This window comes from Dipodomys merriami, unplaced genomic scaffold (genome assembly GCF_024711535.1).
Source record: "Dipodomys merriami isolate MVZ:Mamm:240054 unplaced genomic scaffold, mDipMer1.0.p SCAF_3, whole genome shotgun sequence".
In the NCBI taxonomy this organism is placed as follows: domain Eukaryota; kingdom Metazoa; phylum Chordata; class Mammalia; order Rodentia; family Heteromyidae; genus Dipodomys; species Dipodomys merriami.
Window position 1 is genome coordinate 110,452,436 of NW_027204492.1, and position 14,133 is coordinate 110,466,568.

At 37.4% G+C, this 14,133-nt stretch overlaps 1 protein-coding gene across 3 annotated transcripts in view; it reads right to left on the reverse strand.

Annotated features, from left to right (window-relative positions):
- Positions 1-14,133, reverse strand: part of Cdkl5 (cyclin dependent kinase like 5) — a 161,869-nt gene that overhangs the window by 56,600 nt on the left and 91,136 nt on the right. For all 3 annotated transcript variants that reach the window (XM_070040789.1, XM_070040787.1, XM_070040788.1), the window contains 2 exons: positions 9,798-9,843; positions 1,309-1,445 (listed from right to left, as the gene is read on the reverse strand). In XM_070040789.1, coding sequence (XP_069896890.1) covers positions 1,309-1,445; positions 9,798-9,843 — 183 coding nt within the window. The remainder of the gene's footprint in view (positions 1-1,308; positions 1,446-9,797; positions 9,844-14,133) is intronic.

Here is a 14,133-nt window from a genome sequence, read left to right on the forward strand (position 1 = left end):
CATGAACAATTACCATAAATAGAACAGAAATGGAAAAAAAGACATAATGAAACACCAGATTTTCTAAATTTTATTATTTAGCAGTAAAAACTGCAAACTGTGTATTTGTAACAACTAAAAATTAAGAGCTTCTGATTTTCCCTGCGATCCTAGTATAGCAATCCTTTTCTTAATATCTTTCAAAAATACCAACAACTTTAGTTTCATTTTGATAGCGAAAGTACTTCAAGGGAATACTTAATACTGAAAAAAAAACATGAACAAAATATTGGAAAAGAAATGTAAAAGCAGTGGTTTAAAATGACAAAAGGCTTTCTCATATTTTCCAGTTTCACTAGTAATGATATTACTATTTTTACTAAAAATAGTAATGGCTAAATAAATTTCAAGTTTCATTGGTGGTCACCTTGACAACATTGGTTTCCATTTGATGATGACAATGGAAATGACACCTTGTCATTCAGGGAATAACAAGCACCTGAGTGCTGACTTGCAGCAAACCTAACCTTTTCAGTTTCAATTTAAATTTGTTAATAGCATAGAAAATCAGCAGTCACCAATTGACTCAGAAACAAAACTTTCAAAAGGCTCCGCTGGTCCAGTTTCTTCTGTTATTCTAACCAGTCAAAACCAACAGCTGCAAGTCAGCTGCAAAGACATTCTGAGACATCTAACACCGCTTACTATAGCATACATTTTCCATTAGGTCATGCCATTAAGATTGTTATTAGTAAGTTGATTTTTGTTGTTTAAGTGCTAAGACAAGTGTGCAGTCAACTGGAAAAAAAAGCATGTCTTCTTGTTTTCTCTTATGCTCTCAATTCCTTACCAGTGGTCTAATCTGCTGCATTGGAGCCTTACCTCAAGCCTGTTAGCAAGCCTGCTTCTTCTCAAAGAAAACCAAAGCACAGGCAGTTCACAAAAGACTTACTGACTCTCTCACTACCCTAGGTCTGATACAAGCACCTAGCCTGTGCTGGTTTTGATCTGGCTTAAACCTGTATGATCCTATACCACCAAGCTTAATGTAAATAAATCAAATCTAGAAATGGTTTGTTGGATGTAGATTCTGAGACTTCAGAAGCCATATCAGTATACAGTAAGATTATGATTATCGGTGTACTATTAAATTGTAAAACCTATCTAAATCTGTTTCAGGACTTACAATGATTATGAAAAATGTTTTCATCGTAAGATCCTGAGATTAAGAATACATAATAAGTCATACTAATTAATAATACTTTCTTTAGCAAAATTACAAATAGCCCTAAATAAAAGATCCAGGAAGATAGGCAATTAATGACTTACTTTCTCAACATATTCAAATACCAAGTATAATTTCCCTCTCCGACGAAAGGCTTCCTTCAGCTCCACAATGTTTTCTTGCTTGAGAGTGCGAAGCATTTTAAGCTCTCGTAAAGTCGTTTCCTTGACTTCTTCATTTTCTGGAATGTAAACAATGGTGAAAACAGAAAAATTAGAGCTTTCAAACTACTGTTCAAAGAATTTTAAGAACATTGAAAACATCCCAATTTCACCTCCCACTTTTGAGTACTTCTACTTAAGAAGCCCATGAGTGGAATGTTAAATTACACATTTTTCTTGTTGAAAGGACCAAGAATAAGAAACTTAAAGAAAGAAAAGGCTTATTTGACCAGCATGAACCTGATTTTCTGCTTTTATTTTCTTGTATTCCTTGTTACAAAGCATATGTATAAAAACACAGATTTATAGACACAACATATGTATTTGCTATCATTTTAACTCTAATACGCTATACAGGGGAAGAAGGTGGTAAAAGGGTCATAAGAATCAACCATGTAAGTGTGCAGAAGAGCTTCTTTGCAGAAGAGCTTCTTTGCAGTTAGCATCTCTAGCAGTTGATGTCTTAAGGTTGGCTTAAAGGAACATTTTATTCATTAGGCTGAGTGTGAGTCACCTCGGTGAGCAAAGGTCATGTACCAAGCATTCACAATACAACTCTCAGCCAAATTGCTGGGAATTCTGAGTGTGTCTGATCTTCTTCCTGAACAGCTGCTGTTCTGTGTTCCTGCTGCCTTCCTGTGGCATGTCCATCTGTCCATCCCAGATGGGATAGCTGTTCTGGGACGGAGAACTTATGCTGAACCAATATCTGCTCTTCCATACCATCAACTTCACTTGTGATAACCTCCGAAGACATGGAGGAAGGACAGAAATAATTAACTTCAATAAATTAATGGGCAGGAAAGTGCAGAGCTAGTATTTCATTTTAAATGAGTGTTCATGACAGCATGAGACATGTTCATATGTATGTGTAAAGGTACATGTTAATAATCCTTCACCTGTAATTCGCAAATCACCAAGAGTCTAAAAAACTGAAACCTTCCCTAAATTTGTGCCAAATTCATTTAAAGGTAAAACTGCATTGACATCAGACCATGTTTTACCCACTTAATGGGAATGTTCATTACTACTTGATTATAAGGTGTTATATAATATGCCATATTTCCATTCTAAAATCTCAAAATTATGAATTCTAAAGCATATTTGTCTCAAGGTTTAGGAAACCCTAGCTTAAGAGGTAAATTGTTTGACTCTCAGTTTCAGGCATGTCTTCAAGTAGAGTTTGGTGATAGGGGTGAGAAAGTCTTTTTTAAGAAGACATGTTTGCTAAGCAAGGTACACTAGACAGAAAAGGTTGAATGCAGAGCTAGCAAGGTGGCTCAAGTCATAGAGTACCTGACCAGTATGTGCACAGCCCTGGGTTCAACTCCTAGCACTGCTAACAAAAAAAAAGGTAAAGAAAAGAGGGGTAGGGAAGTAAATGCAGAAAGGACAGTGAGAAAAAGAATTCTAAGTGCAGATTAAGGAGTACTTCTCAGATTATTTTCTATTCCAGTTCCCTCTTTAAATGCCCTTTCAAACTGAATTTTAAAAAGAGCCTGTAATAGAAACAAGGGTTTCAAACACTGGTATATCAGAAATAAATGGAACATAAAAGTCAATACACCTTTGGGAGAAGGTTACATAAGGGAGGTATTCTACTTCAGCCAGAAAATTGTTGCAGATTGCTGGAACACTGACTAGGAAAGGATTTAGATATTGCCTATGGGGAAGACAAGAACTAGTAGGAGGGAATGCAGTAGCAGCAGACACAGTAAACTGTCACACCATCTATGGAAAGAACATGGCAGTGGATCTCATGTGGCAGAAGGAAAAATGGGTGAGATGCAATCAGAGGATGTCTTGAAGGGGCTTAAAGAACTGTGATGGGACAGCTGTTGGTGGTGTTCTATGACTGCTGGGACAAAGTGATGATGAGATGGAAACAATGGACACTGACTTGCATGTAAGAATTTGAATTTACTATCCCTTATTGCCCTCTGACCCTGGATGTTTCTATAATATGTGACTATGGAAAAAGGAGGATTCAGAAAACACAGTAGTTAGGGTCTTGTGTCTATGTGTTTGTGAACAAAGTTCTTAAGTACATCCACAAGCTACGTTGGAGCAGGATACAACAGTTGCTACAAAAATAAATGCTTGGTGAATTCCTGGCATATGAAAAATTAACGAAAAAGAGTACTTTATGTGTGATCAGTGACAGTTTCACTTTTGCTAATGGATGACCAAATCAGAATGGCCTTAGTAGAGCTGAGGATGTGGCTTAGCTTGCCTAATGTTCACAAGGCCCTGAAATCTATTCCCAACACCACCTGCCACAAAAAGGCCTTTATAGAAGGAACACTGGGGCTGGGAAGGTGGCTCAGTGGTAGAGCGCTTGCCTTGCATGCCTGAGGCCCTGGGTTCAATTCCTCAGCACCACATAAGCAAAAAGAAAAAAGCTGGAAGTAGCACTGTAGCTCAAGTGCTAAAGCGCTAGCCTTGAGCTGAAGAGCTGAGGGACAGGGCCCAGGCCCAGAATTCAGGCCCCACAAACGAACCCCCCCCCCAAAAAAAGATAGAAGGAACACTGGCATAAAACAAAAGAGATTTAGATTTTGGACCTAGCCATGTAAGTAACTAGTGTTGTGACATGTAACTTTGGGCAAGGCAATTAAGTATTCATCAGTAAAGTAAGTAAATAAATGTCCTTCAATCAGGCACCAGTGGCTCATGCCTGTAATCCTAGCGACTCAGGAGGCTGAGATCTACAAGATCAAGGTTTGAAGCCAATTGGAGCAGAAAACTGTGAGATTTCATCTCCAGTTAACCAGAAAAAAATGTCATCCTCAAGGTGTGGCCCAAATGGTAGAGTGCTGGCTGTGAGCAAGATAGATGAGTGAGAGTAAGATCTAGTTCAAGCCTAATACCAAGCACAAATAAAATAATTGTACCATCCTCAAATCCTATGACCTTTCTAAAACTAATTATGTATTTTTTTGTATTAAAATCTTACTGATTACAAGCCTAAGCCTCACTAAATTTGGATAATTGTTACATATACATAATTGGAAAAAAACATACATATGTAATAAGAACAAAGACAAATGATTAATGCCCTTTCAAAATGAAGTGCACTAAATCACTTAGCATGTAGTACCAAAACAAATTCAACTGAACAGCATTTGGGGGCCTTCTTTACTTTATGCTAGTCTGAGGTATTAAGGTTGGAGTTAAGTGCTTCACCATTTAGTTTGTAATGACTGGAAATAAGGCAGGAAATTAAGTTAGTAATTGGTGAAGTGCAAGCAAAATGTGCACTCATCATTACTAGGAATAGCTTATATTATTTTTCTAAGTGCGTTACGCTTTTATCACAAAGTGCTTACACTTTGTGGTAAAAAAAATCATGGCAATAAATAATCAGATGACAGGGAAAAGGAATGCACATTCCACTTACACATGCTTCTCTCCTCAAACAAATAGAAAGTAGGAAAGCATTTCAATGAAGCAGCTTTAATAAGTGGTAGCACAGCCTACTGAAATAGGCACAAAAACCTGTCTTCTAGTTGACACAATCCTTGTGTGTTCTTGTAAGTTAACTCCTCCAGTTCAGAAAAGGAAAAAAAAAAAACCTAAGGCTAGAAGTATAGTTAACTTTCTCAGGGTAAGTAGACTGATGATACATTCTATCTAATAGCCTATCTAATATGCCATGCAGGGATATAGGTAGCATTAGGGACACAGTGAGCTTTGGAGGACTGTGTCATAAACACCCAGATTCAAGAATAGACTATATTACTAGATGTAGCCACTTGACTTGTTGCTAAAGGCAAGTGGCTAAGCAGGAAAATATTGGTAGAAGAAAAATTCAGATGTTCTAGGGTCTGTATTTTAGTCTCATTTAATCACACACAATCTCATCATCTGTGAATTGGGGCTGAGGGTATTTGGATTATTCTGTAGGTCTCCTCCAGTGCTAAGCAATACTTCTGTATCATACTTGCTAATGTGCATGCTGAATGACCTTTCATCACTTACCACTGAGGGGGTTTAATGAAGGCAGGAGCAACTCTAACAAAGCTAGGTGCAGATAAATGTAATTTCACTGAGTGAGGACTAAGTGACATGGTAGAGAAAAAGGATTAGGAACAAATAAAAAATCTGACCTACTTTTATAGGCTTACCGATGAGGCAAGTTAACACCTCTAAAAAACAAGAGAAACTCACCAAAATAAAAGGTAACAATTTTAAGAAGCTAGCTCATAGGGGCAAAGGAAATTCAAAGATAAGTCAGTGATGAAAAGAAAAATCTAAAGATGAGCAGAAACTCTCTATTGTAACTATATTTAAAGAACTGTGGGCTTGGGAAAGGAATCCAGGAATAGCTGTAACCTACTTTATGAAATCACAAACGACATTTTATATAGCCAAAGAGGCCCCCCAAACAGACCTTTAAACAGATATATTGTAAAAGAAAAGTCATTCCATCCTTGTACAAAACCATAGGGGTACCATGTGTGATTCTGGTTTTTGATTGAAGAAGGAACATCAGCAGCAGGGCCATTAATGTGGCCAGGGAATTTTGAACGCTGGTGCTACTATTTTATATACCAAAAAGATGAGAGCTCTTCAACCTTCAGAGATGAAGATCAGTAAAATGAAGCAGAAATTTATGAAATCAAAAAAAGTGCAAAATAGTCACCAAATCTTAAGAATCCCTGAGGTTTGAAAGAGACCCATTTGGGACATGAATAAAGAAAAATAATAATAATCTACAGGAAACATAAGCAGCAGCAGAATATATGATATAAAAGCAAGGATACAAACTACTAAATATGGACTGTTACACAGTTCCCTGGAGTGAGCCTCCTTGCCAGGTACCAAGGCCCAGTGAGGAGAGGATCCCTTCTCATCCCATCATCTAAATTTTCAACAAAGAATGAAAACTCCAAAAGGGTAAAAAGGCTAAAAAATTCTCACCATTTTTCCTAAAGTAAAGGTATGTTTTTAATTCTTACTGGTCCAAATCTATCTCACTGAAATCAATTGGAAGTTTAGTTTCTCAAGCAGTTTTCCCTCTTTCTAGCGGATATAATTATTCTCATTCTCTTATTTTTTAACATGTACATAGAGTACATAAGTAAATTGACATTTGGGTTTATAAAAAAATCAGTGCTCTTGGATTAGTTAATAAATATGGGTCAGCAGACATTTGTATGTGTCTATGTGTAAGAACAAGCCAACAGTGATAGGTTTTTAACTGAATATCAAATCTCATTGAAGAAAATTGGAGTTGCCAAAAAGGTAAGAAATTATACCTAAATTAATAATCATACAGTTTGTAATGTACCTTTTAACCAAATAATCTCTAATATTTTTACAGTCTATGGTCATTATATAAATCTAAATAATGAGCAAACTAATTCAATGGAGACATCTGATTGAGTATTTAGTAGTTAATGTTTTGTTGTAGAGACTTACCTTAATGGACAAATTCATAATTATGTCATTCAGAGAGTCACTAAGATTCATTGTCAGAGACCCCAAATTTATGATGAAGTGTCAGAAGTAGAAATCATTAGAATAAGAAAAAATAAACTAATAAAAAGTGCTCACAGATAAAAATTTCTCAGTCCTGGAGCTGGAAAGGTGGTTCAGTGGTAGAGTGCTTGCCTTGCATGCATGAGGCCCTAGGTTCAATTCCTCAGCACTACATAAGCAGAAAAGTTGGAAGTAAAGCTGTGGCTCAAGTGGTAGAGCACTAGCCTTGAGCTGAAGAGCTGAGGGACAGCACCCAGGCCAAGAGTTCAGGCCCCACGATCAACAACAACAAAAAAATTGTCAGTCCTAAATTTTTTTGGATTGAACTTACAGACTTTTGCATGTGAAACATGTAGTCTACTGCTGAGTTTTGTTTTGTTTTTGGTGGGTCATGGGCTTGAACTCTGGGCCTGGACACTGTTGCTCAGCTCTTCAGCTCAAGGCCAGTGCTCTACCACTTGAGCCACAGCACCATTTCTGGCTTTTTCTGCTTATGTGGTGCTGAGGAATCGAACCCAGGGCCTCATGCATGCAAGGCAAGCACTCTACCACTGAGCCACCTTCTCAGCCCATCTATCTACTGCTGAGTTTTATCTTAAGTTTGTATTCCTCCCTTTTTCTATCCGAAATGAGAGTGTAAAATCTTTCAGAGAGAATTATAGGCAAAGACACTGATAAATATGATTTGACAGAATTGAATAAGCTAACATCTAGAGAATAAAAACCTGAAGACAGAAAAATGAAGAAAAAAACTGATAAAACCTCTTACATATATATTGTCTGTGTGTGCGTGCATGCGTGTGTGCGTGCGTGCGTGCGTGCGTGCGTGCGTGCGTGCGTGTGTGTGTGTGTGTGTGTGTGTGTGTGTGTTTTGGTACTAGGACTTAAACTCAAGGCCTGGTGCCGTCACTTGGCTTTCTTACTCACAGCTGGCACTCTACCACCTGAGTCACACCTCTATTTCAGCATTTTTGCTGGCTAAGTGAAGATGGGAATCGAGACTCATAGGCTTTTCTTCTCACCCTGGCTTTGAACTGTGATCCTCTAAGTCTCAGCCTCTAGGAAAGTTAAGATTACAAGTATGAGCCACTGGTGCCCAGCTTAAATATATTTTGTGTGTGTGTGTGCCAGTTTTAAGGCTTGAACTCAGGGCTGGACACTATCCCTGAGCTTTTTGTGCTCAAGGCTAGTGCTCTATCACAGCACCATTTCTGGCTTTTGAGGTTTTTTAGTAGTTAATTGGAGATAAGATTCTCATAAACTTTTCTGCCCCAGCTAGCTTTGAACCATGATTCTCAGATCTCAGCCCCTGGCGTAGCTAAGATTACAGGCATGAACCACCGGTGCCCAGCTGAAATATACTATTGATAATTCTCTTTATTTTGTAGAAATTCATTGACCTAGTATATAATTTATTATAAGACCCGACTTTCCTGTTACCATTATAACCTAAATTATATTAACTATAAATTTATATTTACAATTTTAGTTTAACTTGTCTATCTTAGTGTCCCAATAGAATCTTTTATTTTTTAAGAAATTATGGTTCTCATTTTAAATAATGATGAATTAGTCTTAATAATAAGAATCTTTTCAACTAAAGTCTGCCTAAAAATGTAGCCTCAAAAACGTTTTATATAACATGGGTGCTCATTGCTCACACCTATAATATTGTTACTCAAGAGGCAGAGATCTGAGGATCATGGTTCAAAGCCAGCAGGGCAGGAAAATCTGTGAGACTCTTACCTCCAATTAACCATCAAAAAAGCCTGAAGTGGAGCCGCAGCTCAAGTAGTAGAGCACCAGCCTTGAGCAAAACAAAATCTAAGGGACAGTGTCCAGGCCCTGAGTTCAAGCCCAAGTACTGAGACAAAAAAAGTCTGATACACATTTGTGGATATATTTGACTTTAATAAGACAACAAGAGATTATAGTCTTTCAAAGCTGGGTGAGGTAGCACATGCCTGTCATCTCACCCAGTGACAAAATACAAAGAGGATCACAATCTAGGTTGGTCTAAATATGAAGCAAGACCTTATTTTTAAAATATGTAAAAAGGGACTAACAGAATAATTAAAGTAACAGAATGCTTATTTAGCAAGAATGAGACCCTAAGTTCAAACCTTAATATTGCCCCCCCCCAAAAAAACCTTACAAACTGAAGTGCTTTATTTTAAACTTTCTTGTCCATCACGGAGCAATTTTAATACTCCATTTGAAATAGTCTGGATGCATGTTCATCCAGTATGGTAGGTACTTTTCTTGAAAAGATTTTATTCCACAATGAGTGATTCTAAATATAAAATCACTCCCTCCATACTGCTTTCCATCAATCCTTATATTCTTGATTAGAAAATGTGAGGAAATGCTAATAACCAATACTGAAATCTTTCACATAGTATTCATTACTTATGTGACTCCAGAGTATGTACTTCAAATCACTCTTTAATTATAATTTATGTGGAACTATTACAGATAACTTGACTCCTATCTAGCCTTTGGAGCAAGATTTTTAATGTTGTTTGTATCCTAAAATACAAACTAATTGTTCTAAAATCATGGCATATAAAAAGATTCACATAGAAGGAACTAAATACTGCAAAGCAAACCCTGATAGGAAATAAGCTATAATTACTTCCTGAAATTATGACTTTAAAACCTTAGGAACAGCAAAGTCCCAAATAGTCTATGCTTTATGTTTACAAAATATAGAAGGGGGAAAATACACACACACACACACACACACACACACACACACACACACACACACACACACACACACACACACACACACACACACACACACACACACACACACACACACACACACACACACACACACACACACACACACACACACACACACACACACACACACATATATATACCTTCACAGTCCTTGAATTTCTTGATTGCCACAATTTCATGTGTTTCCTACAAAGAAAAAGGCAAAAGGAAAGTCATTTTCCAATGTTTTTTCCAACTAGGGATCCCAATTGTCCAAGGGACAGAGTAGCAAAAATCCTCATCCGCAGCTGCCCATTTCTTGGTTCCAAAATTGTTTCTTATTATCCTTCAGACATTTTCAAAGACGGAGAGGAGAAAGGAAAGAAGGAAAGGGGCAAAGAACACAGATGGTGATAGAACATGCATGAATCATAAACCAGAAGTGTCAATGTCTTCAGGCTACTCAAAAGTTCAGGATAAAAAAGGAACAAAATAAGTATAAAAAAGACTTTAAAATATTCGCATAACCCTTGCTAACATTTTGGAATATATTTTTCTAGTAAATTTGTCTAAATATGAATAATATCATGTATCTTCTTGCATGGTATTTTTATTCACTTGATATTATATAAGTAACATTTTGACATGCCAGTAAATGTTTTAAAAACACTATTTTTAATGGTTGGTTACTTAACCAGTCTGTTAGTGCACATACTTCAACATCTACACTTTTATTTCCATTGAGTAAATTCTGTAGTGATAAAATTGGTTCAAAGGTATAATGTTAAAGTCTCCTAATATATACTGTCAAACTGACATACAAAACACATCATTTCACTGGGCGCTGTTGGTTCATGCCTGTAATTCTAGTTACTCATGAGGCTGAGATCTGAGGATTGAGGTTTGAAGCCAGACTTAGTATAACAGATCCTAGAGACTCTTCTCTAATTGGCCAGTAAAAAAAACCTGGAAGTGGAGGTGTGCCTAAAGGGGTAGAGCACTAACCTTGAGCAAAAAGCAAAGGGACAGCACCCAAGCCCTGCTTTCAAGCCCCAGTACTGGCAACATACACACAAAAATACATCATTTTACAATTAGCTTTAGCAGTATATATCATCAAGTCTACAACCAGTGGCAAACATGGTTATTTCAATCATTTTCAAGCACTTTGGAATTTTAACAATTTCTTTCCTTAAATCTTACTCTCTTTGTGATTTAATACATGCTATGAAAAGGGAATGTAGATTTAATATAATTATTATATACTGAAGCAATTTTTTGCCATGCATTTTTAGTTCTCTGTTATAGCCATATCTGTCTGTCTGTGCCTATCTATCTATAGTCTAGATTTGTTTTTAAGAGTTTTGTAGTCTAGTGAAGGCTACTGGTCTGTTCTTATGACAGACCCAGTTTAAATTACTGGGACCTCAAACTTTCTTTTTCTTTTTTTTTTTTTTGGGGTCTGGTCGTGGGGCCTGAACTCTGGGCCTGGGCACTGTCCCTCAGCTCTTCAGCTCAAGGCTAGTGCTCTACCACTTGAGCAACAGCGCCACTTCTGGCTTTTTTCTTTTTGCTTATGTGGTGCTGAGGAATCGAACCCAGGGCCTCATGCATGCAAGGCAAGTGCTCTACCACTGAGCCACCTTCCCAGTCCCGACCTCAAACTTTCTAATTAGTCATTTTATAGATCCTGAACTTCTTACATAACTTCATTAAATAGATTTATTTTTGAGATTAGGTTTTGGCTGTTCAATCTAATTAATGATTATATAAACATGAGCTATTATATTTTATCTATATCTATCTACATATTCAGTTTGCTTCTGTTTACAATATCACATTTTCTCTAAGTTTTTACATATTTGAGTGCTCAAGTTATATTAATTTTTGCTTCATCAGAATAAATGATTTTCAAAGGAAGAACTACTATTTTCCTTCCATCTGACTTCCTCAAACATGTACAGCAAGTGTCAGGCACATAATTTTAGGGAAAGAAATCTTACATTCTTACAGATTCATAATAAGCTTCTAGGTACCATAAAGCCCTAGAGATTTCCATTTACATCAACACTGTAAATTTACATGCTTATCACAACAACTTTAAAGGGGATAGGAATAAAGCGTCTTACAACAAATCCATATATTAACTATTTTTTCCAAAAGAAAGTAAATGAAAAGGCTATAGAAGAATGGAGGATTTCTTGGAAAGACTTGGAAAAAAAACATATTAAGTGAAGTAAGCCAGACCCAAAGAAACACAGGTCCCATGGTTTCCCTCATTTGCAATAAACAGTATACATCTAAGATAATCATGGCAGATGAGCAGAATAGCTCAATAGCTATGTACATATGACCATATAAAATGATGCTAAGTGAGCCGGGCACCGGTGGCTCACATATATAATCCTAGCTACTCAGGAGACTGAGATATGAGGATCACGGTTCAAAGCCAGCCCGGGCAGGAAAGTCCGTGAGACTGTTATCTCCAATAAACCACTAGAAAACTGGAAGTGGCCAGTGGCTCAAGTGGTAGAGCGCTTGCCTTGAGCTGAAGAGTGCAGGGACAGCGCCCAGACCCAGAGTTCAAGCCCCATGACTGACAAAAAAAAAAGATGATGTTAAGTGAAATGAACTCCAAGACATGGATACAAGAGGTTTTTCTTTGTTGTTGTTGTTCTTAATGTACTATGTGATTTCTTGTTTCTTTTGTATGTTCTTCCCCAATCCTGTTACCACTGTATTTGATTTTGGTACCCTGGTATTGTATACATTTATCTGAGTTAGAGAAGGGAAGGGGAACAACAGAAAGGTGAGACAAAGGACAAGGGAGAACCAATGCAACAGCGATATACACAAGACAATATGTTGGAAGTAATCTGTACAACTCGGAGAGGGGATTGGGGGAGGAAGGAAAGTGGGAAAAAATGAGGGAAGGGGTAACAAGTTTGACAAGAAATGTACTTATTACCTTACTTATGTAACTGTAACCCCTCTGTATATCACTTTGACAATAAAAAAAGAATGGAGGATTTCTAACATAAAATTATAAGAACATACAAGGCTCTAAAGGATAACAATGCCCTAATATCTGGTGTATTTAGTGCTGTAGAAAAGAACTGTGCAGCCAATTTGGTTATTGTTCCAAAATAGGTTGCTTTTTCTGCCAAGATACCATTAGGACTTAACTTCATAACAGCATTTTTTTTGCAATAGTGTTGGTTCTAAATCTTCAGTGCCACTTTTATCTTGCCATTTCTTTCATTTTTTTTTCTAAATCGCATCCATACTAAGATGCAAAAACATCCAGCAGAACTGGCATTTGACAGCAAAGAAAGATAGTTGGAATTTCCTTACCACTTAACCTTCAAATATAGATTGATGCCTGATTTCAAAACCTGGATTCCTAGCAAAACCCTTCTCATTGGGGTTGGCTGGGCTGAGGAGACTGCCCAAGCAGGATTCTCTGAATAAGAAGCTGGTGGAGGGCTGGGAAAGTGGCTCAGTGGTAGAGTGCTTGCCTTGCATGCATGAGGCCCTGGGTTCGATTCCTCAGCACCACATATGCAAAAAGAAAAAAAGCTGGAAGTGGTGCTGTGGCTCAAGTGGTAGAGCACTAGCCTTGAGCTGAAGAGCTGAGGGACAGTGCCCAGGCCCAGAGTTCAGGCCCCATGACCGGACCCCCCCCCCAAAAAAAGAAGAAGAATCTGGTGGAGTACATGTCACTTGCTGTTTCCTGTGTAGACTACAGAGATCACATGACCTAGAATAGCCTGTTTGTACCCCACACACTTGTCCATGGAGGCTATATAACTCTTCCAAAATTTCCCTATCTCTTACCTTATCATATTTGGGACATTTTAGTGTCTGAAATGATTTGGAAATACAGATGCTAATATAAGCCAATGGGGGAACTAAGAATTCAACTACTTGGCAAGATGATGGACTGCCTGATTCAGTTTCTGTGAGAAAGCATAGGTTCAAGTCTTTTCTTAGTTCCTTTAGGTATTTTGGGGTGCACCAAGTAGAATAAATGACAGAATTTTAATCTTGAACCCAACTGAAGCTTAAGTCAAATTCTGCTGATGAAATACATTCTTCCTGGATTTTGCCAACAAACTTTGATTTTTAAAGCATGCATTAATACAAGAAGGTTTCACTGTGATAAGTCCAGAGCTGCACACGGTGTACTTTGAAAAAGTTTACCTTTTCTATTCTAGTACCTTAATCCCCCTCTGTGCCCCACCTTTTCAAAATTTTACTGTACAGAACTGCTTCTGTTTTTCTTTTCAAAGTTCTTCATGGGTATTTAATTAAGAGGTAGGAAGTGATAGGCCAAGCTTTATTACTTGTTCTACCACCATCCTGAGATATTATACATAATATAGGTATGGACAAAGAAAAATACATGAAAAATAACTAAAGAACTTGTGTTTTATATTCAATTTATTCAAAAAAGCATACCATTGCCCCCACAACGTCTGCAACAGAATGTCACCA